A 23,801-nucleotide genomic window follows, 5' to 3' on the forward strand; every position below is an offset into this window, starting at 1 on the left:
GTCACTTTATTTGTATAGCACAATAAGAACAACACATTGACCAATGTGCTTTACATCATTTGTAAAATAACATACACCTCAATAAGGCATACTGTAACAGTCAGTCAATGGTTAAAAGCTACAGAAAACAAGTGTTTTAAGCTGTTATTAAGTAACTTCAGTTTGACGATTTCCAGGTCTGGAGTGACGAGGAGAAATAAGGACAGAACTAACATCACTTAAAGGGATAGTTCACCCAAAAATGTCAATTCTGTCATCATTTACTCACCCTCAAGTTGTTCCAAACCTGTATGAATTTCATTCTTCTGCTGAACACAAAAGAAGATATTTTGAAGATATTTTGACCGAAAACCAAACAGTTGTGGGGCACCATTGACTTCCATAGTTTGGAAAAAAAAAATACTATGGAAGTCAATGGGGTCCATCAACTGTTTGGTTACCCATATTCTTCAAAATATCTTCTTTTGTGTTCAGCAGAAGAATGGAATTCAAACAGGTTTGAAACAACTCATTTACTCACCCTCAAGTTGTTCCAAACCTGTATGCGTTTCATTTTTCTGGAACACAAAAACGTTGGGAACCAAACATCATTGGGGGCCATTAACTTCTGTTGTATGGACAAAGAAAACAGTGAAACATTTATAAAAAAAAAACATTGTAATGTATATATTTATATGTAACTCTGAAGAAATAAAGTCGTACAGTTTTGAACAGCTTGAGGGTGTATCACAGAATTTTCATTTTCGGGTCTGTACCTTTAAGGCTTTCAATTAAAGAAAATTATTATTATTATTATTTGTAATTAGTATTTTATTAATTGAAGGTTTTAGTCATTTAATTTTGTTCTTTACTTATTTTAAACAGAAAAAATAATACTCTTCTGCATTACACAGAAGTTACATGATTATTTACGGGAATTTCATTAAAATAATTGTAAATATGAATAATACGAGAAAAACCTTGAAAGTGTCATGTTTTCTTTTTCTATTATGTACATCATTGGATGATTGGATAGTGACTCCGTCTCTATCTGACCGTGAGTAACAGCATCTGCCCTTATATACGTATAATTACGGTCTGAATTGTTGCGCACCTCTAGTACAGACAATACGTCAGGAAAGTGAGACACGCCCACTCGTCTCCAACATCAACAATAGTCAGCGTGCACAACAAAATCTCAGATCACAAACGACATGTACATTCAAAGATAACTTTTACTCATGAATTAAATCGATAAAGCTTATATTATTCAACTCCAAAGAATGGATACGGAAGCAAAGGTTTGTTACTCGCCTGCATGAGAAGCCTCGTGTTCTGTACATTAGTTTGTTGGCAAGCAGTTGCTCACAGACTTGAATTAAATAACTTATATTATTGTACGTAGGTTCCCAGCACAAGGAGAAGAGATCTTCCCCCAATTCCTCAAGGGGGTCAGAGGGTAGGTCTGGGATATTCATGACATTTCACATGTGTTTATGTGTCTTTGAGCTGTGTTCGCAGACTGTCTGACAGTCCGAGGGTTTCGCTCTCCCAGGTTTGTATAGGCGTGCCGTGTATAGAACTAGGTTTTCCGGGCTTATCCACTACAATCTGTTTATCTCTGTTAAATTATGTTGTTTAAGACATAGTCTGGACTGAAGTAATGCCAAATAAATCAATCCAATCAGTACTGAGGTCATTTAGATAATTAGATTCACAGAAATGCGTGCCTATATCATATTTGACCCCTAAAACCAAAAGAAAATAATTTTTTTGATCATTTAGGGGTCACATTCACTCCTCTCGGTCAAAAACACCTCAATGTAACATTTTCCCCCAGTAAAATCAATGTAATAGATTTCTGTTCAAAAATATTTTGTATTTTTAATATTTTGAATTTTGAGGGAATTGTATGGGACTAAGTAATATTTATCATATATCTACAATATAATTGATCATTTAATAGTAATGATCTATTTGTTTCCACAATTTTTACAATACAAAACAATTAATTAAATACACAAATACATTTTTATTAAAGTCCCCCTGTGGTGAAAATCAAGCTTTTAATGTTATGTCTATGTGGTGTTTTTAATTAGCTTTAAGACAAACCATGTGCAAATTCATAATTCAACACCATTTATTTTCTCCTTAAAACTGCAGTGAACTAAAGACAGTCTCAAAAACACAGTTTGAAATCGGTGTTTCTGACGTCACAAACTACCTTGTAACCAATCACGTCAATATGTGATCGTCAACGAGCGAATCTCTGAGCTGGTGTGAGTCGAGGCGGGGCTAATTTGCATATTCATTGATTGCGTATACACTAAACGAAGCAAGGGTGTAGAGTTACATTCAAGCTATTTTAAGGCATTACAAAATAAATGTCATTTTGGTGATCAAATGTGAGTTTTTAGGGATAAAAATTATTAACTACAGGGGGACTTTTTTTTTATTATTATTGTTTTTTTTTCCCTTCATTGTGCCTAATTTGTAGTTTGTACGTCCAAAAAAGTCTGTATTTTCCTATTTCTATGGCAGTCATTTTTGACTGCAAGAGAAACAAGTGTGACAATTTTTTTAGGACCGTTTAAGCTTTTCGAATCATGTCTACAATTTGTGTTTGTGTTCACTTAGCAAGTGCCACAAAAGTCACCAAGGCCTGGTTTCACAGACAGGGTTTAGATTAAACCAGGATTAGGCCTTAGTTCAATTACGTCATTTAAGTAGCTTTTATAAACCTGCCTTTAAAAAAAGAACATTACTGGTGTGCATCTTGAGACAAAACAATGGCACTGACATCTTTTAAAATATGCCAGTGCACGTTGTTGTCAGTTAAAACAGTTCAAACTTGCATTTTAGTCTGGGACTAGACTTAAGCCTTGTCTGTGAAACCGGGGGCAAGTGTCGTCACTATTCCAATGATGTAAAACTTAAAACAAAAACAACAAAAAAACACGTATTTTTGGTCAAAAGTGACCAAAGAGCACCATAACAGTTATGTATTTTAATATATTTTAAATGTAATTTCTTCCTGTGATGGTAAAGCTGAATTATTCATTACTCCAGTCTTCAGAATCACATGATCCTTCAGAAATCATTCTAATATGCTGATTTGGTGCTCAAGAAACATTTCTTATAATTATCAGTGTTGATAATCAAGTAAGTAACGAAAATGTTTTAGTTAACTACAGTAACCCTGGTGTGTGTTTATGTCAGAAGGTTGAGTAACACCGTTTGATCCTTCCTTACATAATCCTGCTGCTTGGCAGATGCTCGTCTCAGATTTAGACTCGCATTAATCCTTGCTTTAAGTGCGCCGAGATGTTTGTTTGTACATGCGCAAATGTCCATTTCTTCCCTTATGTTCTCCCTGTACTCTTGAGTGGAATGGCGAAAAAGACGATGGTGAGCTTCATTAGACAAAATACACAAATGTAGAGCCCTCAACAGGTTTAGCGTCTGATGCTCGAGTTTGACTGGAACTGTTTTTTTTTTGCTAACCAAATATTAACTTTTAACATTTCAGCGGGGACCACGAGCACTGCCATCTATGCCAAGGTAAGATCACCTAGCAGATAAGATGTTTACATTGTAATTTATAAAGGAAATTCACACGCTGAGTCTCTTATTTCCTTCCTTTTCCTTCATTATGCCTTCAAACACAGTCAAGACACAGCAGGTGAGTGTTTCTCTTTGAATTTGTTTTACTTTTGAGATCTCTTTGCAATAAGTGTCTAAAAATCCTATTCTTGCATTTGTGTAGGTGATAGTGTTTAAAGGGCTATGCTGTGTCTGTTTGATTGCCTTTTAAGTTTACATTTAAAATGTAACATTATATTCATTATATAATGAAGCTCATCTGTTGTTCTACACAGAGGAGATGCCCGCTCCAAAGAGTAGGAAAAAGAAGGTCAAGAGAGACGTAGAGAGTGTGGACGAACCTGACGGTGAGTTTAGGTGATATAAACAACACATGATGGGAGAGAGTGGGGCTAGTTGTCACGCATTAAAGTTGTCACTATGGCTTTGTCTCAGTAACTATAAGTTTTGAGTCAAAAGACCAATTACACAATTTCTTGTTTTCTCTATAGAGGTGGTTTTGTATATTGATTTTAAACGCATAACATAAATTAGGATGCTTGTGTCATAACCTCCAAAACATATTTTTGTATTTTTTTTTTGTTATAACTGTTGGGGAATAAATTAAGAAAGTAAATGTGTTTATAAATAATATGTTTATTATATACAATTGTTTTTTAAAGGGTTAGTTTACCCAAAAAATTACAATTTTGTCGTCAGTTACTTGTTCGGAACCTTTCTTTCTGTCCCTCCATTGACAGCTACGCAACTACATCTTTCAAGCCCCAGAAAGGTAGTAAAGACATCATAAAAGTAAACCATGTGACTCCAGTGGTTTAACCGCAATATTATAAGGTGATATGAGTGCTTTGTTTGCCCAAAAAACAAAATTTACCACTTATTTACAAAATATTAATATCTATCACGTGTTCACCAGAGCACCACAACGCATGCGTGTTGACGCAATAGCAGATGTTGCGTGAACACGTGTTGGAGATGAATATATATATATATTTTTAAATTGCACAAACAAAGCAGTCGTGTCGCTTCATAAAACTGAGGTTTAACCACATGGCTTACTTTAATGATGTCTTTAAAGTGGTAGTTGCGTATTTGTATATGGAGGGACAGAAAGCTCAATTACAACATCTTCCACCACGGGCTATTAGACATTGCAAACCAGCCAAACTTGACTGCTGGGTATCACCTGTAAAAGCATGGTGTTGCACTTATGATAAGTTTGTCTTACCCTTGACCTTCGTAGATGTTGGAATGGAAATGGGAGGACTTACCAGTCGCAGACAATCCGAATGTCCGGAACCTTTGACCCCCGAGCCTCTGGACAATCCGCCACAAAGGAGGAAAAAGAAGAAGAAAGCACAATCCATTGGTAAAAACACTGTTCATTTGAGTTTTGCATGTCCTGTTCAATTCAACTGATCTGTATAGGCGTGATTTTATTTACATAGACATTAATAATAATAACAACACAATAATGCTGATTTGCTCTGATTGATCAGATGTGGAGGGAGATCAGACAGACCTGGTGTCAAATGGAGATATGGTGGATCAGAACACTGACGAAGAGGTGACACGCAGACCAAAAAAGAGGAAGTAAGTCGTTTTCTTACCTTAAACTGTTTGATTATTGAAAATTAAGAAGGATCCAGATATGCACCACTGATATGTTTGATTTTTTTTTAGCTTTCTGGATTTAATTTGCCATTGAATTAACAATTATATTTCTTTCTTTCTTCAGAGTGAAACCTAAAGTAACAGAAACGCAGTCCAACAATGAACTGGACATAGAGGATGATGATATCATCACAGACCCCCAGGCACCAGTTCCCCAGCTTTCCTTGTTCTCCGCTCCCCAAGGGCAGAGTCAGCCTGTGGGGAAGGTGTTTGTGGAGAAGAGCCGTAAGTTTCAAGCACATTGTGTATATGGTGCAGGTTTTTAAAGGGTTCATTCAACCAAAAATGTATATACTGTCATTAATTACTCACCCTCATGTCGTTTCCAAAACCTGTAAGACTTTCGTTCATCTTCGGAACACAAATGAAGATATTTTTGATGATTCTAAGAGCTTTCTGTCCCTCCATTGACAAAAAGTTCATAAAGAGATTGTAAAACTAATCCATATGAATTGACGCGCGAGAACAAACCTCATTGGTTCTTGTGGAAGCTCAAACGTGCTGCGCAACACGAGAATGAACCTCATTGGTTCTCTGAAGTCAAGCGAACATGCTTGAGCTTCCATTTATGTTGATGAATGTTTATATGTGAATAAAAGCCTAAATTCAATCTGTTCATCATATAAAGCGATCGAGTCTCTTTTGAAAATTTGGACTAAACCGCTCGATTCATATGGATTAGTTTTATGATCTCTTTATGAACCTTTTGAAGGGTCAAAGTGGTAGTTGCGTATTTGTCTATGGAGGGACAAAAAGCTCTCAGATTTTATCAAAAAGATCTTCATTTGTGTTCCGAGGATGAACGAAAGAGTCTTAAAGGTTTGGAACGACATAATTAATGACAGAAATCTCATTTTTGGGTGAACTGTCCCTTTAAGACTGTTTGCAAGTTCATAAGAACTTTTACTTTTTTGTAAGTTGAAATTGTTTGCATGCAAGAAATGAAGGTCAAGTGTAAGTAGTGAGCATGTTTCTTTGGTGGCAGGTCGTTTTCAAGCAGCTGAGAGAGTGGACCAGTGGAAGGCCAGTGTCCCGATGGACCAGAGCTTTATGGACATCCGTTCAATGTGGACCACTAGAGATGTCTCCTTGAGAGTACACAGTGCCTTCAGGTGTCCTTTCCACATTTGGTTTTAAACGACACGTTATTTTCCAATTCTTTCAGATCTGCGCAATTGATTTGCCTTTTTGAGTAAAAACAAGTTTTTTTTTAAGTGCCCCTATTATGTTTTTTTTCAGATTTTACCTTCATATCATAATATGATGGTTTGTTAATGTAAAAGGTCTGCAAAGTTTCAAAGATCAAAGTGCACGAAAAATGGAGTTGTCTCCCCAAAAAAAGAACCAATTCTGAACTGCCTGAAACGAGTCACCAGTAATTACTTCCTACTAATTAGTCTTTAGTCTTACTTCCTAATTGAACCCATGTAGGTTTGTAACAAATTTGCATTATGCCAGACTATGGTCTTTATTGGCTGCCCGTGATCAGTCTGCTTTGACCCTCAAACACTGTAGTTGTAGTTGAGGCCTGGACGAGTTTGGTTCGTGTTAGCGGCATGTTGAGAAGACGTTATTTTCTGCGCTGCGAAAGCAAATCCACTTTACATGCACTTCCAAAGGATGAGGACTCAGGCTTGAATTGATACAGTAAAATCGACGCCATCGTTACTGTTCTTATCACTGTGTAAACAAGTGCTGAGGAAGCCTCTAGAGCTGAAATTCAGATATGGTAATTCCAACACGCACTGTAAGCGGTAGAACAATCACAACAGACTGGGCCATCTGAACAATCACAACAGACTGGGCCATCTGACCAACCACAACAAACTGGGCCATCTGACCAACCACAACAGACTGGGCCATCTGACCAACCACAACAGACTGGGCCATCTGACCAATCACAACAGACTGGGCCATCTGACCAACCACAACAGACTGGGCCATCTGACCAACCACAACAGACTGAGCCATCTGACCAACCACAACAGACTGGGCCATCTGACCAATCACAACAGACTGGGCCATCTGACCAACCACAACAGACTGGGCCATCTGACCAATCACAACAGACTGGGCCATCTGACCAACCACAACAGACTGGGCCATCTGACCAACCACAACAGACTGGGCCATCTGACCAACCACAACAGACTGGGCCATCTGACCAATCACAACAGACTGGGCCATCTGACCAACCACAACAGACTCTGGGCCATCTGACCAATCACAACAGACTGGGCCATCTGACCAATCACAACAGACTGGGCCATCTGACCAACCACAACAGACTGGGCCATCTGACCAACCACAACAGACTGGGCCATCTGACCAACCACAACAGACTGGGCCATCTGACCAATCACAACAGACTGGGCCATCTGACCAACCACAACAGACTGGGCCATCTGACCAATCACAACAGACTGGGCCATCTGACCAACCACAACAGACTGGGCCATCTGACCAACCACAACAGACTGGGCCTTGGAAAGGAGGGGTTTAGAAAGACCGAATCCTTTATCAAACTGTTTCAGACGCTGTGAGAAAACAGGTGATGTGCAATGTATATTATGAGAAAACTAAAGTGTTTTTTTGACTTTGGATGCATGTAAACCTGTTGTAGTAGTCCTGCAGAACCTTTAAAAAAGCATAATATGGGCACTTTTAATCACTCAAAAATGGAATGTAGCATTAGAGGGTGGAAGCAATATCAAAGTTTCTTTAAAAATGAATTGCATGCTATTTCGTTAAAATGTATGGTCTGGTTGGAAAAGAATGACTAATATACAAAATTATGCATTTTAATCCTGTTGACATCATTCTAATATGCTGATTTGCTGCTCAAGAAACATTTCTTATCACAAAAATAAATTGGTTAAAAGTTGTTGTTTTTGGAAACCTTGATACTTTTTTTTTCAGGATTCTATTTGAAATCGAATAATTTTTGTAACATTATAAATGTCTTTACTATCACTTTCGATCAATTGAATGCATCCTTGCTGAAAAAAAAAAAAATTTCACTGACTCCAAACTTTTGGATGGTAGTGTACATCTATGGAAAGACTATTTTCTAATCCGTGACTGTTCCTACTACACAGAGTGATTGGCCTGTTTTCTCACGGCTTTCTGGCTGGTTATGCTGTGTGGAATATCATTGTGGTCTATGTGTTGGCTGGGGAACAGTTGAGCACTCTTTCCAACCTCCTGCAGCAGTATCATACCCTGGCCTACCCCGCACAGTCCCTGCTCTACCTGCTGCTGGCTCTCAGCACCGTCTCTGCCTTTGACAGGTGATCGCCAAACCTAACCATGGCCATTCACTTGGACCAACAAAAGTACAGTTACACTGTAGTCACAAGTGTTTTCAGCTTTCAGAGCCCTTGAGATTAAACAAGTGTTTGTTCTCTCTCCTAATAGGTTAAATCTGGCCAAAGCCTCTGCGGCCATGCGGAGTTTGCTAACCCTGAGTCCTGTGGCGCTTGCCTCCTTCTGTGAGTTCAGCATTTCCTTCTGTATTTTTCCTTATGTACTCATGCAATGGACCTTAGTCAGGGTAGCGCCATGTTTATTTCTTTGATAGGAATGAAAACGAGGCTGTGAGGGATAGAATACAGCGCGTTCAATGTATTGTTTAACAACATACCAATTGTTCAGGTGACAAAATGTCTTTATGAAAAAAAATCGGTTACACTTTATTTTAAGGTGTCACTGTTACAGTGTAATTATAGACATTTAAGGACTGAGTAATATTGAGCAACTACATGTACTTACTATCGGGTTAGGGTAGGATTAGGATTTGGTTGAGGGTTAGTTGCATGTAATTATGCATAATTTACTGTTATTACTATGGTAAGTACATGTAACGTATGTAACAAGGACACTGTAAAATAAAGTGTTACCAAAATTTTTATAAAAAGCTTTGAAAGTTACATCCCTCACAGCCTCGTTTTCAGCAATGTTTCAATATGGCATCCACCTTGACTAATGTCTGTAGCCATACATGCAAACAGCAATGTTTTAATGTATTCCTTTTCTTTTTCAGTTTACTTTTCTGCGCTTGTTTTATTGTTAAGCCAGCAGATGACGAGTGACCGTATCAATCTCTATAATCAGTACTCCAGTGATAATGTAACACTCTGGTAAGATCCATCGCATTAGAGCATGCTGGGTAAATCCCTACAGTATTAAAAGTGAAGCGGTTGTTGTCTCCTTTCAGGCAGCCGGGCTCAGAGCACAGCTTTCTTTATCCCTGGATCATAGTGAATCTGGTGGTCACTTTGCTGGTCGGGCTGGCCTGGGTTCTGATGTCAACAAGTCCAGATATCGACCACACAGAAGGTAAATGCTACAGGATGTTGAAGTTCAGAGAACAGTTTGTTTGGAATTGAATACTAGTGTACTGCATATGGTTTAAGAAAAATGCATGTAAAACAGAGCACATTATACAACGATTCACATTTCTACGCTACCGTGTCATCATGGGAACCATATCAAGTTACACCTTTAATTCAGCTGCAGTTATTTCAGAATAAAAATAAAAAGATTATAAAAAGATTCTTCCATTCAAGCATTTGGGATTAGTACGATTTTTTGGGAACACTTTATTTTTAAGGTGAGAGTTACACATTACTTGTGCTTACTATAGTAATAATAGTAAATTATGCAGAATTACTAGTAAGTAACCCTAAACCAAACCTTAACTCTATAGTAAGTACATGTAGTTAATGTTACTCAGTACTTATTTGATTAAGTACAATGTAACTACTTCACCTTAAAATAGTTTAACCAATTTTTTTAAAGAAACTTTTTGTTCAGCAAAGATGCATTCAATTATCAAATGTAACAAAAGATTTATTTCAAATGAAGGCTGCTCTTTAAAAAAAAATTCTATCCATTAAATCCTGAGAAATTAAGTTTATTCGATCTTAAAGGGCATATTGTAGGTGAGAGTACACATCAAGCAGCACAACGGTTTTGAACATTCAGACTAATAATAAATGTTTCTTGAGCACCAAATTACAGTAATTTTTGAAGGATCATGTGACACTGAAGACTGGAGTAATGATGCTGAAAATTCAGCTTTGCATCACTGGAATAAATTACATTTTATAATAAAATGTGATACATATCACCGTTTTTACTGTTTCTTCAAATAAATGACTAGTTAAAAGACTTTTTTTTTAAAACAGCTAAAAAAAATTTTACTGTTTTCATAAAAAGCCTTATACTCAATGCTGCATTTATTTGAAAACATTTAAAAACAGCATTTTCACAGTATTAAAATGTAAAATTAATGTATTCCATTCTATTATTTTAAAATAGTTATTTATTCCTGTGATTGCAAAGCTGATTTGTTTAGCACCCATTACTCTCAATCTCTTACCAACATTTGAAAAGTAGTATATAGTACATTTTGAAAAAAAAAAAATTGTAGAATACATTCTGAATATAACCTGGTGTGTTCTAAACTGAAATTCTAAAATTTCATACATAAATACACGCATGCATGTTTTCCCCTCGTAGATTTTTTAATGTCGATGGAAATGGAATATCCAAAAGCAGAAGAGAAGGACATCACTGCATAAGGCACCCAAAGTAGTTTTTTTCCTACTATATTTTGATACATTGTCATTGTATATACATTAATGCTTGCCCATTGTAAGGTTTCAGCAATAAAAGAAATTGATAAACCATTCTCTGTCTGATCAATACAAGTGATCACAAAAAAAGAGGCCATATTAGTTTGTCGTTTTATTACGTGATTTATTAACATCACACTGGAGCAGGCTGAGGACGAGGTCTGGTCCGCTGTATAATAACAGCCATCACAAGCCCACAGACACCAAACACTGTGAGAGCTCCTGCCGCCCATAATCCATAATCCAACATCTGCGGGACTAGAAGAGGTAAACACTTCCAGGTAAAAGCTAGTTTGGATTGGTTGTTTACTGTATGAATGTTAACAAATATCACAGTGCTTTCATACCTTCCTTAGACACAAGATTGTCAGAAACCGGCAAATGGGATACAATTATGACTTCCCCACTCGAAACTACAACCTTTTCCTTAGAATCCTTTAAGTCTCCTGAAATGGCCCTTCCTAAAAGGACAGAAAAAAATAGAAAATTAATTATAATAATAATAAATGTACACACCACAACGTCTAGAATCTATGTAGCTGTTCTCACTTGTCTTGCTGTAACATTATATAAGCAAATATATAATGTTTTATTATTATTATTATTATTATTATTATTCACCACAACATCTAGAATCTTTTATGTAGCTGTACTCACTGTCCTGCTGTAACATTACATGATAATTTTAAATGCACATATATAAATAGACCACAACATCTAGAATCTCCCATGTAGCTGTACCCACTCTTGCTGTTACATGATATAATAATTTGATATAAATGTATTATACAATTATTATTGTTACTACACTTAATTATATAATATTTATTATCATTTTTATAATTTATTATTATTATACCACAACATCTAGAATATTCCATATAGCTGTACTCACTGGCCTGCTTTAATATTTCATATTAAATAAATGTATATTATTATATAATAGACCACAATATCTAGAATCTCCCATGTAGCTATACCCAGTTGACTTGCTGTTACAGAATATAATAATTGTATATAAATTCAATTAATATTATTATACACCACAACATTAAGAATCTTCCATATAGCTGCACTATACATTTATATTTCAATCATGACAACTCCCGGAATAGTTTTAGTATGTTATTGAATATGGCGATGTCAATGTATTTGGTCTTGGCGGACTAGATCTGCTACACTGCTGCTGCCGAGCAAGTACCGAGACTTGCTACTCCTAACAGATACACTGTGAGCATCCAAGATATGCTGCTGCTGCTGCATAAATAGACATTCATAAATCCCATAGCAGATCTAGGCAGGTGGAGGGTTTCAGAGGAACTCTGAAACATTGAACCAGACCATTTAAATGTTGAGCAAGCAATCTCAGTGGCTGCAGGATCAGCAGAGCCAATCAGCTTGTGCCATGCGGTAATGTGATTGCTTGCAGATTGCATGTAAAGGGCCTGCACCCTCTATACATACACACACACACACACACACACACACTCACTCGTCCTGCTGCCACAGCTGGGCTCACATGGCTCAGTGGCGGAACGGTGGCAAACAGACGTAGTGCAGTGAATGAAAATCTGTTGAAGAGAGGGCAGAGGACAAGAACATAAGTCGGAGCTAAGAGAAAAACATGTGATGGGCTAAAGGATACATACCCTTTCCTGTAAAGGCACAAAAGAGGACTGATCTACAAAGGTGAACATCTTCACCACAAAGAACTTGTGATGTGACGGGTACTGCAGCCCTGAGGGTCCAACAGGAAGCTGAGTGGTCAGATAATGGTCATCCTTATATGGACAGCTATGAAGAGTAATTCGAAAAATGGTACACTTCAAATAGTGATTACGTTTTTTGGCATTGAGGTATGTGGCAAGCTTTGAAGTTTCCTAAACCTATTTATACATTTCGAAGCTATGAAAGAATTCAGGCTTACCCATTAAGCACTAGGTCCCACTGAGGCAGGCTCAGGGGTTCAGGAGTAGAAGTGGCCCAGCAATGGTCCAGGACCAGGATAAGATTTGGATCCTTCCTCTCTAGAATCCGCACCTCCACATATATGGGTTCTCTCAACACTTTTGTAACAGGATAGTCCTCCTCAGAGTAGTATGAAGTGTACATATCCTCTTAAATGCATAAGGAGATTAATTAATTAACTGCATGTCACTCTTCTACGATGTTAGTAATTTGATATAGACCTGGTATTAATGATTGTCGTATTACTGGTATTCAATGCAATACAGTACACAAGTAAATAAATGCTGTTCTTTTGAACTTTCTATTAAAAATAAAAAAAATACTAGGGGGGAAAAGCATCACCGTTTCCACAAAAATATCAAGCAGAATGACGATTTTCAACATTGATGATTATCAAAAATGATTCTTGAGCAGGATATTTGAATGATTTCTGAAGGATCATGTGACACTGAAGACTGGAGTAATGATGCTGAAAATTCAGGTTTGTCATCACAGGAATACATTACATTTTAATATACAGTAGTCAACATTTGAAGTGGATAAAAAAAAAAAGTTCAAAGTTGTTCTAAGACAAGAAATTCATGTACAACTTTGATGAAAGGTTGATCCACTTCAAATGTTGGCTACTGTATATTAAAATAGAAAAGTTATTTCACAATTATAGATTTACTGTATTTATCAAATGAAATGCAGCCTTGATGAGCATAAGATCCCTCTTTCAAAAACAAATCTTACCAAACCCATACTTTTGAACGATAGTGTATATAGAAATTGCAGTAGTATCATGTCTTTATACTTTAATTTCTATAACTTTGGAGAAATAATTCCAGATTTTTTGTGACCTTACTGTGCTTGACAAGGAACATTTCAGGATGATTTGGTAAACTGGATGGGTTTCATGATTTTATTGTAAACTCGTATTGGTTATGTCGTCAAATAGTTAGTTTCAGGATTCTGCTTACCATCAGAGCATCCTTTAGCAGTGCACTGTCCCTTGGCGAGCCTGAGCTCCACTCGGAGTGGCCCAAGCTGAGAGACGGGGGGAGGAGGAGGAATCGTATTCACTTCCGCCACCAGAGCCTCAACTGATGTTCCCGAATACCTGCACTGGAACTCCAGCCTTCAAGACACAGACAGGAAATACTGAGGGCCTTTTCCACTGATTTTCTTACCAAAACGCTGAACACAAAACAGACCACCAAGGTGAATTCCAAAAGTGCATATGACGAGACGAGCCCTCCTCACTCATAAGCACTGTCTCTCGAAATTGATCCACGAGGTCCAATGCCCACTTCATACGCAGACGACATTATGTTCTCATAAATAACAAAACCGCTTTCTTCCTGAAGGAAATAAAATGGGACAGTGTCCGTAGGGTGAACTAAAACAATGACAAATGTCATGCTTTTTCTCCCCCATGACTAATAACATACTCAAAAAGGCTCTCCCTCTATTCACACCCACCTTCATTCTGGTGCCACACGAGCTAACAGCAAACTGATAGATGGCAAAGGTGGCAGTACTGCTGACAGATGCACAATGGCCACTGGGGTCGTTCTCCAGCATGTGGATGGAGTCTAAACTGATGTGTGGAAGGGTGGCATCTCGAGCTACAACCAATACAAACTGCCCATCCCTCGTGCACTGCAGGGTAACTGGAACAAACAGGGAAAAAAGAAAACACTTCAATGTAATCAGTCTTTTTGCACACAATAACTGAGACATCATACAGTGGTAACTATATGATATAGGTTGTATAGTATATATACACACACACACATAGCCTGGCAAAAAAAAAAAAAAAGTCTTCACTGTTAGGATTTAAATGCATGAGTCACTCTTGAAAGTCTACTCCAGCACATCCCAAAGAGTTTCAATGAATTTAATTTAATCAATTTGAGCCTGATGAATCTAGACATCGTTATCCGGGAATATGGCCATGATGTGCGTGTCTTCATGGTTGTTTATTAAATGAATAGCTACACACCATTTATTAGGGTTAGAAGAACTGTTGCCAAACATATAACATGCCAGAAATATAATAATGTTCCAGTCATAGACTCTTAAGTATTTTCCTATTTAAATCCAAACAGCCACTTTTTTTTTTTTTGGCCAGACAGCGTATAACTATATATTTTCTACATACAAACCATGGTTTAACTATGGTATTTGGAGTAAACCTACAGTAAATCACTGGGAAATCCATGGATAACTCAATTTAATCATGATTTAATCAATTTAGGAGGTTTATATCAGATCAAATATGGTATTATATAAAAAATGTAAAAAATGCATAAACAATTTTAGAATTTTTTTACTGCCATAGCAGTCAAATTAATTTTTCACTATACAAATTGACTTGATTTCCGACTGGTCAAATATCTGGAACAAGCAAGTTTTTTTTCTGAAAGAATTTGCTAACGCTCACTGTGGCTGCATTTATTTGATCAAATACAGTAAAACAACAACAACATTAATATTGTGAAATATTACAATTCAAAAATAACCATTTTCTATTTTAATATATTTTAAAATGCAATTTATTTTTTGTGACGCCAAAGCTGAATTTTCAGCAGCCATTTTTTTTTGTAAAATAATAAACATAACTTTTTTAAAATCAGTTTAAAGCATCAATGGTGAATAAAAGTACTTTTTTCTTCTTAATTACCACAAACTTTAGAATGGTAGTGTATAACGGTTTCCAAAAAAAAAAAAACTGTTTTAAACATTGATAAGAAGAAAATGAAATCCTTCTTTCTTGCATCAAATCAGCATATTAGAATGGTTTCTGAAAGATCACGTGAGTAATGAAGCTAAAATTTCAGCTTTGCTTCACAGGAACAAAATTACATTTAGAGTATATTCAAATACACAATGGTTATTTTAAAATCGCATTAACTCAATTTATTGTATTGTTGATCAAACAAATGCAGCCTTGGTAAACATTAGAGGCAAAATACCAGTTAGGGTCACTCTACCACAAAATTATAGTAATGCTCATAAATACGATAAAGAAAAAGTACTACCAATTAATAAGCTGATCACAATATAATCATCCATTTTCACGGTGTTGTGTAGTTACTCACCTGCCTTGGCATAATAACAGCCCTGTGCATCATAACAGCAGCTGATGTCGTCACATTCTTCTGGAGTGAGGTCAGGTTCTCCACACTCAATGCGCTCGTGCTGCTCCACCACACAGCGCTGAGACCCGGAGGAGGGGCTCTTCTGGGGATTAAACACCTCCTTCAGACCCGGTGAGAATGATGAACCACCGGCCTGACGTTGGGGCATTTGCCAGGGAAACTGTGGATCCTGAGCATTGCTTAAACATACACTAAGCGTAAACGCAATTGATGCTGCAATTACCAACATTTTTGCTGCTTACTTTCGCTAAGTACGTCATTTTTCCTGCGTGTCACATTTAAAGAGCTCATAACGACCCTAATTAACATTAGCTCCGCCCCTTTAATTAAGAACAAACCCATGTGGTAAAGGTAAACGAGTTATTTTATAGCATAGCCACACATTTACGATTTTACGAAAACGTCTATTTAAAATAAAATTAACGTATGATCCAAAAAGGTATATTTAATAAGAGCCAAACAATAATGTTTTATTTGAACCTGTTTGGGCACATGTGGTAATAAATAGATTTAATCATAGAATATGTATAGATAAAAAAAAAATCATATTCCCAAAAAACAAACCCATCCTCTCTGCGATTGATTGTTTTAGACTTGTTTACAGGATGTGTAGTTGAGTGCCGATCTGCAGGGGCGCAGGTTTCTGATGGTCACTGCAGACGTGGATTGTTAGCTACTAGTTCACTGAACAGATTAGTTACATTTATGACGATCCTTAGACATTTCTGAAAAGCAAATATGCTGGATTTTGCTATATTTGCAGTGACATTTGTCATTATCCTCATCGGTGCCGTCCTGTATTTGTATCCGGTGAACAATTTTATAATATTATCTGATCAGTCTTACAAATTGTTGCGTAACGTTAGTTTGTTGTGATCCTGTTTTACATGAAATATATGTTTGAATCGCTATTAAATAAGTTTGGTTTCAATTCTGACCTGCTGCCTTTAGAAGGTAGTCATTGGACTATTACATTTGGGGGGGTCATCCCTTAAAACTAGGGTTAACTGTATTAACCCTACGTGTTCTTGTTTTATTGCCAGTCATCTAGACGAGCCTCAGGTGTTCCTGGACTAAACCCCACTGAAGAGAAGTAAGTAAATTAAGATACTCTCATTCTCTTTCCTTTCAATCTCTAGTCAATTTTTCCAAACATCTTTCTTCGCTTTTCCAGAGATGGGAATCTGCAAGATATAGTGAACAAAGGAAGCCTGCATGAGTTCCTGGTGGGTCTTCATGATGAGTTTGGGTCAGTGGCATCTTTCTGGTTCGGCAGGAGACCAGTGGTCAGCCTGGGCGCTGTGGACCAACTGCGACAACACATCAACCCCAACTGGACCAGTGAGTAGCCTTTTATAAAAAAAAAAGAATGTTATAAATGAATTATGCATATTATTATGCATGCTTTATCTAACAGATATGTTTGTACCCTTTCCTCAGCGGATTCGTTTGAGACAATGCTCAAGTCGCTGCTTGGTTACCAGTCAGGTTCAGGAGTGGGAGCGACTGAGTCGATGATACGAAAAAAGGTGTACGAGGGAGCTATCAATAAAACCTTAGAGAACAACTTCCCTCTATTGCTTCAGGTCTGTGAAGGGGTTTATGTATCACTTGTTTCACATTTTTTCACTATTAGGACCAACAGCAACAAAGTTCTTTTCATTGCATTAATCTGACCCAATGATATTTGCCTTACTCTAAGGTTCTTGAATTATTTCTGATATTAAACTGTTGCGGATTAGAATTTTTTTCTCCATGTAATGAATAATACTAAATATAAGGATTATATAAGAAAGTGCCCTTTTTTTTGTTTATGGACATGCAATTCCTCTTTTTTTAGCTGGTGGAGGAGCTGGTTGATAAGTGGGCATCTTATCCTGAATCACAGCACACACCACTTTGTGCTCATCTGCTTGGATTGGCAATGAAGGCTGTCACTCAGCTTGCCATGGGGAGTCGCTTTCAGGATGATGCTGAGGTCATTCGGTTTCGTAAGAACCATGAAGCGGTGAGCGTTCATCAGTCATTTAGCGTCATACGTATCAAAATGATATTTTAAAAAGATTAGAAATGTGATATTTTACACATAAATGTATACAATTGTGGATTTGAATAGATCTGGTCAGAGATCGGTAAAGGTTATCTGGATGGAGAGAAGAGTTCCAGCAGAAAGGCCCATTATGAGAGTGGTAAGAAAGAAGGCAGCTTTATAGTGCTGCTGACTTTATTTTTTGATAGTTCAATGTCAGTTGATCATGTGGGTTTGTTATTTGCAGCTCTGGCTGAGATGGAGTCAGTGTTGAAGTCTGTGGGAAAGCAGAGAGCCGGCCAAGGATCCAGTCACTCATCTTTCGTTAACTATTTACTACAGGCCAATCTGACAGAGCAGCAGGTGACATCTCAACACATTTTTAAATCGGGATACTGACTTATTATTATTATTACCACATTTATCTAGGGATGCATGATATATCGGCCACCAAGAGAAATTTTGGCCGATATGTTAAAGACTATAAATAATGGATTATTTCCTTCAGCTGAGACGCTTCAGATGCGCACTGTTTAACATTATATGGTTTTGAATTGCTTGAAAAATGATTGAAATCACTTCAAAAAAGGAAAATACAGTTAAGTGCAGCATGTGCAGTGCAAGTCTGTCATTTAGGCTACATAAAATTATAATGAGAACATTATAATTGTGTGCTTGGGTCATGGCTTTTAATGGTGAGACTTTTGTTTTTGTAATCAGGGTCTCAAAAATTATATAATAATTTGGATTTAGTTTTATCGGCCAATATATCAGTTATCGGCTTTCAAATATAAAGAATTATCGGTATCGGCTAAGATTTTCATATTGGTGCATCCCTACATTTATCCCTACATTTTAAACAAACAATTATTAAATGTTTTGCTGTGTTCAGGTGATGGAGGATGGTATGGTTTTTACTCTAGCTGGCTGTGTCATCACTGCTAACTGTGAGTTTCAATTTCTTTTTTCTGTAGCTCCAGTGTTATTTTAGTATTATTTGTAAATAGTTATTTTATATTTTGAATCAGCTTTTATTTTTGTTAGTGCTGTCAAATCGATTAATCGCATCTAACCTAAAAGTTTGTGTACATATATATATATATATATATATATATATATATATACATACTGTGTGTGTGTGTATATATATATATACACTCACCGGCCACTTTATTAGGTACACCTGTCCAACTGCTCGTTAACACTTAATTTCTAAGCAGCCAATCACATGGCGGCAACTCAGTGCATTTAGGCATGTAGACATGGTCAAGACAATCTCCTGCAGTTCAAACCGAGCATCAGTATGGGGAAGAAAGTTGATTTGAGTGACTTTGAACGTGGCATGATTGTTGGTGCCAGAAGGGCTGGTCTGAGTATTTCAGAAACTGCTAATCTACTGGGATTTTCACGCACAACCATCTCTAGGGTTTACAGAGAATGGTCCGAAAAAGAAAAAACATCCAGTGAGCGGCAGTTCTGTGGGCGGAAATGCCTTGTTGATGCCAGAGGTCAGAGGAGAATGGCCAGACTGGTTCGAGCTGATAGAAGGGCAACAGTGACTGAAATAACCACTCGTTACAACCGAGGTATGCAGCAAAGCATTTGTGAAGCCACAACACGCACAACCTTGAGGCGGATGGGCTACAACAGCAGAAGACTCCACCGGGTACCACTCATCTCCACTACAAATAGGAAAAAGAGGCTACAATTAGCAAGAGCTCACCAAAATTGAACAGTTGAAGACTGGAAAAATGTTGCCTGGTCTGATGAGTCTCGATTTCTGTTGAGACATTCAGATGTTAGAGTCAGAATTTGTCGTAAACAGAAAGAGAACATGGAACCATCATGCCTTGTTACCACTGTGCAGGCTGGTGGTGGTGGTGTAATGGTGTGGGGGATGTTTTCCTGGCACACTTTAGGCCCCTTAGTGCCAATTGGGCATCGTTTAAATGCCACGGCCTACCTGAGCATTGTTTCTGACCATGTCCATCCCTTTATGGCCACCATGTACCCATCCTCTGATGGCTACTTCCACCATGTCACAAAGCTCTAATCATTTCAAATTGGTTTCTTGAACATGACAATGAGTTCACTGTACTAAAATGGCCTCCACAGTCACCAGATCTCAACCCAATAGAGCATCTTTGGGATGTGGTGGAACGGGAGATTCGCATCATGGATGTGCAGCCGACAAATCTGCGGCAACTGTGTGATGCCATCATGTCAATATGGACCAAACTCCCTGAGGAATGCTTCCAGCACCTTGTTGAATCTATGCCACGAAGAATTGAGGCAGTTCTGAAGGCAAAAGGGGGTCCAACCCGTTACTAGCATGGGGTACCTAATAAAGTGGCCGGTGAGTGTATGTAAGCAATAAGGTACGAGAGGCTGTATCGTGAATAAGTAACGGCTCAGGGGCGTTGTTAGGCACGACGCAAAGCGGAGTGCCTGCAACCCCTTCAGCCGTTACTTATTCACGATACAGCACTTGAACAGCAACAACGTTCCAATGTGTAATATGCATGAAAGCTCAAATAAAAACAACATAGGAACTGCAGTGTTGCGCAGTGATAAATTGAACCGTTGGGTGAAGCGGTCATAGCCGTGTTTTATCATGAATAAAGCACAGCTATTGACCAATCAGAATCAAGGATTGGAACTAACCGTTTTATAAATATATATATATATATATATATATATATATATATATATATACACTGTATATATATATATGTATACACACACACACACACACACATATATATATATATATATATATATATAATTTTATACTTTTTTTACAAACTTGTGTTAGATGTGATTAATCACGATTAAGCGATTTGACAGCACAAATTAAAAATGTTTTTATTTTTTATTTCAGTTAACAAAAAAGTTTTAGTTAATGATAATAATCCAGTGTATCTCTTCTGTTTCACTTTCATGTTTGCATTTCTGTTATTCTCATCTGTATAATTTCCCAGTGTGCATCTGGGCAGTTCACTTCCTATCAGTCTCAGAAGCAGTGCAGGATCGGCTCTATAATGAACTTGTTGAAGTCCTCGGAGATGAGCCTGTTTCCTTAGAGAAGATTCCACAGCTTAGGTGAGTCTTAGGTGAATTTATTCATTCAGCAGATGATAAATCATGATGACTGTAAGTGATTAATCTTCATCTCATTAACTGGTTTCACAGACAGGGCTTAGATTAAGCCAGGATTAGACCTTAGTTCAATTAGGACATTTAAGTAGCTTTTATAAACGTGCTTTAGAAAAAAAGAAATTACTGGTGTGCATCTTGAGACAAAACAATGGCACTGACATATTTTAAGATATGTAAGTGCAAGTTGTTTTTAGTTAAGACGGTTAAGTTAACATCTTACATTTTACGTCTTACATTTTAGTCTGGGACTAAGCTTAAGCCTTGTCTGTGAAACCTGGGGATAATGTTTTTTTCTCTAAGTGACGTTTATAAAAGCTACGTAAATGTCCTAATCCCAGGCCTAATCCAGGCCTAATCCTGGCTTAATCTAAGCCCTGTCTGTGAAACCAGGCCTAAACGTTTTCATATTAGTGGACAAAAAAAGAGATGTTTTGGTAAAAAGAGATGGTATTTATATATAAAAAAAAAAAAATTCTGTACATATACCACCAAGGGGTATGTGCGGGAATTTTGTGATTTCATTAAAAACACTTTGCAGGGTAAACTGGAAATCATCATTATTCTTTTTTTAAGTGAAAATTAAAAGATGCAACATTTGTATATTTACACAAAAATATCTTTACCACCTGCTTAGGTGGTAAACAAGGATCATTTAGAACTTAAAGAAACAGAACAGTGCCTGTCCTGAATATAACAGAACAGGTGGGACATTGCTTGGCAAATTCATAAGACAGCACAGCATAACAGCAATATAACTTTATAGTTAGGCAGCAGACCAAGTTTACATTTTTTTTAAGTAATACAACATGGAAATCATCATACTTTTTCATGTCTTCCCCACCAGATACTGCCAGCAGGTGCTGAATGAAACTGTCCGCACAGCCAAACTGACACCCATGGCTGCCAGATTACAGGAGGTGGAGGGGAAGGTGGACCAACACGTCATTCCCAAAGAAGTAAGAACCTGCCTTTCTCATTACCAGGCCAACACAAAAACAACAACAAGAAAAACTGCAGGATTTAAGAGCCAATCATTCACAAAATTCTACACACCCATTGCCCCTTGCATGTTCATTTTATTTTGCTTTTAGATACTGCTAATTATATCTAGTCTAGTCAATATAGTGCTGTGACTTGCCTATAATGTTATTATTAATACAGCTTGACTTTGATAGAGGAGACGCATGCTAACAAGACTTGTTGTTCTGTGATGTTTGTAGACATTGGTTATCTATGCCCTGGGTGTCGTCCTTCAAGATGCAGATACTTGGTCACTTCCATACAGGTAGGGGTGTGTTTGTGTATGTTCATCCCATACAAGGTTGTGAAAGGTTCATGCTTTGCTGGTATTCTTATCGGTTTGTCTTCCTTGAAAGGTTTAATCCTGACAGATTTGCTGATGAGTCTGTGATGAAGAGCTTCTCGCTGCTTGGGTTTTCAGGGAGTCAGGCCTGCCCTGAACTAAGGTACAAAGAAATACAGATATTATCCTAAAGGGATAGTTCAACCAAAAATGAAAAATGTCATCATTTACTCACCCTCAGGTTGTTCATTTACTCACCCTCATTATGCAAATTAGTTGTAAACCTACATAGTTTTGTCCAGGAAGTAAGACTAGAATTACTGATGACTCTTTTCAGGCAGTTCAGAATCTGTCCTTTCTTTTGTTCTCCATTTATCAAGCAGTCCGTTTACATTCACAGACAGACACATTACACACTACGTACATGAAAGGTAATATCCGAAAAAGCATAATAGGGGCACTTTAAATGAAAAGTTTTTAAGAGAATTAAAATAACAAGTATAATATCAGTTTATATCTTGATTTTCTGCTGTTTTACAGTAGCTTATTTTGAAGCTGGTTTTGTCTTATCAATTTATGCCATCTTGTGGCCCCCTTTGAAGTGTGCTGAGGCCCCCTAGTGGTCCCTGGCACCCTGGTTGAGAACCACTTCTATAAATGTGTAGGACATTCTGCTAAATATCTGTTTTTTTATTGTTCTGTCAAAGAAAGAAAACAATGTTTTAATCAACATTAGGGTGAGTAAATAATGACCAGGTTTTCATCATTGGGTGAACTATTCCTTTAGGAAACATTCAAATGTCATCTAGTTCACAAATCTTCTCTCCCTGTCTCTTCTCTTCCTCTTTTTAGATTTGCATATACTGTGGCCGCAATGCTGCTCAGCACACTGGTGCGCAGATTGAGACTGCACAGTGTTAAAGGGCAGGTGGTTGAGGCCAGGTATGAGCTGGTGACCACACCTAAAGATGACACCTGGATCACAGTCAGCAAGAGGAACTGAAGGGCTCATATCTCACGTCCCTGACAGCCTCTTCTGGGAAATGTGAATTATACATGGACAATGGCATGTGCTCAACGTTGTGTCGGGCAGCGATTGATGAGATAAATGCGATGTCATTTAAAAATGGTCCAGGTTATTAAAACTATATGCCACAGTTTTTAGAGCTTCATTCCGTCAAAATGCCACGGTCAACAACATTTCATAAACAATGAATCCAATCTTTTAACTGAAATCTTTCAATACTAATACAAATAAAAAGTATGTCTATCTCTGTATGTCTGTCTATCTTTGTCTGTCT

General features: G+C 37.4%; 3 protein-coding genes across 5 annotated transcripts; 2 read left to right on the forward strand and 1 right to left on the reverse strand.

The window, feature by feature from the left end:
* Positions 1 to 1,116: 1,116 nt before the first annotated feature.
* tmem237b (transmembrane protein 237b) lies at positions 1,117 to 10,949 on the forward strand. Of its 3 annotated transcripts, XM_056266980.1 has the most exons (14): positions 1,117 to 1,280; positions 1,385 to 1,438; positions 3,509 to 3,540; positions 3,648 to 3,661; positions 3,858 to 3,929; positions 4,826 to 4,951; positions 5,082 to 5,175; positions 5,321 to 5,481; positions 6,242 to 6,368; positions 8,355 to 8,546; positions 8,674 to 8,747; positions 9,299 to 9,395; positions 9,473 to 9,594; positions 10,780 to 10,949. In XM_056266980.1, the coding sequence occupies exons 1-14, from the start codon at positions 1,263 to 1,265 to the stop codon at positions 10,839 to 10,841; spliced, it is 1,245 nt and encodes a 414-aa protein (XP_056122955.1). In that variant the 5' UTR covers positions 1,117 to 1,262; the 3' UTR covers positions 10,842 to 10,949. The 3 variants fall into 3 exon arrangements, with proteins under 3 accessions (XP_056122955.1, XP_056122953.1, XP_056122954.1); XM_056266978.1 differs by lacking the exons at positions 1,117 to 1,280; positions 1,385 to 1,438 and adding an exon at positions 3,211 to 3,387; XM_056266979.1 differs by lacking the exons at positions 1,117 to 1,280; positions 1,385 to 1,438; positions 3,648 to 3,661 and adding an exon at positions 3,214 to 3,387 and having other exon boundaries at positions 3,509 to 3,550; positions 3,854 to 3,929.
* Positions 10,950 to 10,972: 23 nt separating this feature from the next.
* zp2l2 (zona pellucida glycoprotein 2, like 2) lies at positions 10,973 to 16,343 on the reverse strand. The gene is made up of 9 exons (XM_056266977.1): positions 15,950 to 16,343; positions 14,328 to 14,518; positions 14,109 to 14,206; positions 13,826 to 13,983; positions 12,823 to 13,012; positions 12,545 to 12,689; positions 12,388 to 12,466; positions 11,243 to 11,356; positions 10,973 to 11,153 (listed from the first exon to the last, which is right to left on the reverse strand). Exons 1-9 carry the CDS (start codon positions 16,236 to 16,238, stop codon positions 11,029 to 11,031), a joined length of 1,389 nt encoding a protein of 462 aa, XP_056122952.1. The 5' UTR covers positions 16,239 to 16,343; the 3' UTR covers positions 10,973 to 11,028.
* Positions 16,344 to 16,610: 267 nt separating this feature from the next.
* LOC130101386 (cytochrome P450 20A1) lies at positions 16,611 to 23,778 on the forward strand. Its single transcript, XM_056267103.1, has 13 exons — positions 16,611 to 16,819; positions 17,053 to 17,102; positions 17,184 to 17,350; positions 17,450 to 17,595; positions 17,850 to 18,017; positions 18,126 to 18,198; positions 18,286 to 18,401; positions 18,931 to 18,985; positions 21,020 to 21,140; positions 22,042 to 22,153; positions 22,418 to 22,482; positions 22,574 to 22,663; positions 23,353 to 23,778. Exons 1-13 carry the CDS (start codon positions 16,748 to 16,750, stop codon positions 23,501 to 23,503), a joined length of 1,386 nt encoding a protein of 461 aa, XP_056123078.1. The 5' UTR covers positions 16,611 to 16,747; the 3' UTR covers positions 23,504 to 23,778.
* Positions 23,779 to 23,801: the final 23 nt, after the last annotated feature.

This window comes from Rhinichthys klamathensis, unplaced genomic scaffold (assembly GCF_029890125.1).
Source record: "Rhinichthys klamathensis goyatoka isolate OS25496 unplaced genomic scaffold, OSU_Roscu_1.1 h1tg000254l_1, whole genome shotgun sequence".
Classification (NCBI taxonomy): Eukaryota; Metazoa; Chordata; class Actinopteri; order Cypriniformes; family Leuciscidae; genus Rhinichthys; species Rhinichthys klamathensis.

Bases quoted from the DNA above. Each gene is read 5' to 3' on its own strand.
- tmem237b (XM_056266978.1), top strand. From the start codon at position 3,304: ATGTTTGTTTGTACATGCGCAAATGTCCATTTCTTCCCTTATGTTCTC. The intron at 5,482-6,241 runs GTAAGTTTCAAG...CTTTGGTGGCAG, and splicing joins GGTGTTTGTGGAGAAGAGCC to GTCGTTTTCAAGCAGCTGAG. The intron at 6,369-8,354 runs GTGTCCTTTCCA...CCTACTACACAG, and splicing joins AGAGTACACAGTGCCTTCAG to AGTGATTGGCCTGTTTTCTC.
- zp2l2 (XM_056266977.1), bottom strand. From the start codon at position 16,238: ATGTTGGTAATTGCAGCATCAATTGCGTTTACGCTTAGTGTATGTTTA. The intron at 11,357-12,387 runs GTGAGTGTGTGT...CTGTCCTTTTAG, and splicing joins CAGCTGTGGCAGCAGGACGA to GAAGGGCCATTTCAGGAGAC. The intron at 11,154-11,242 runs GTATGAAAGCAC...TACCTCTTCTAG, and splicing joins CAATCTTGTGTCTAAGGAAG to TCCCGCAGATGTTGGATTAT.
- LOC130101386 (XM_056267103.1), top strand. From the start codon at position 16,748: ATGCTGGATTTTGCTATATTTGCAGTGACATTTGTCATTATCCTCATC. The intron at 18,986-21,019 runs GTGAGTTTCAAT...ATAATTTCCCAG, and splicing joins CTGTGTCATCACTGCTAACT to TGTGCATCTGGGCAGTTCAC. The intron at 22,483-22,573 runs GTAGGGGTGTGT...CTTCCTTGAAAG, and splicing joins ACTTGGTCACTTCCATACAG to GTTTAATCCTGACAGATTTG.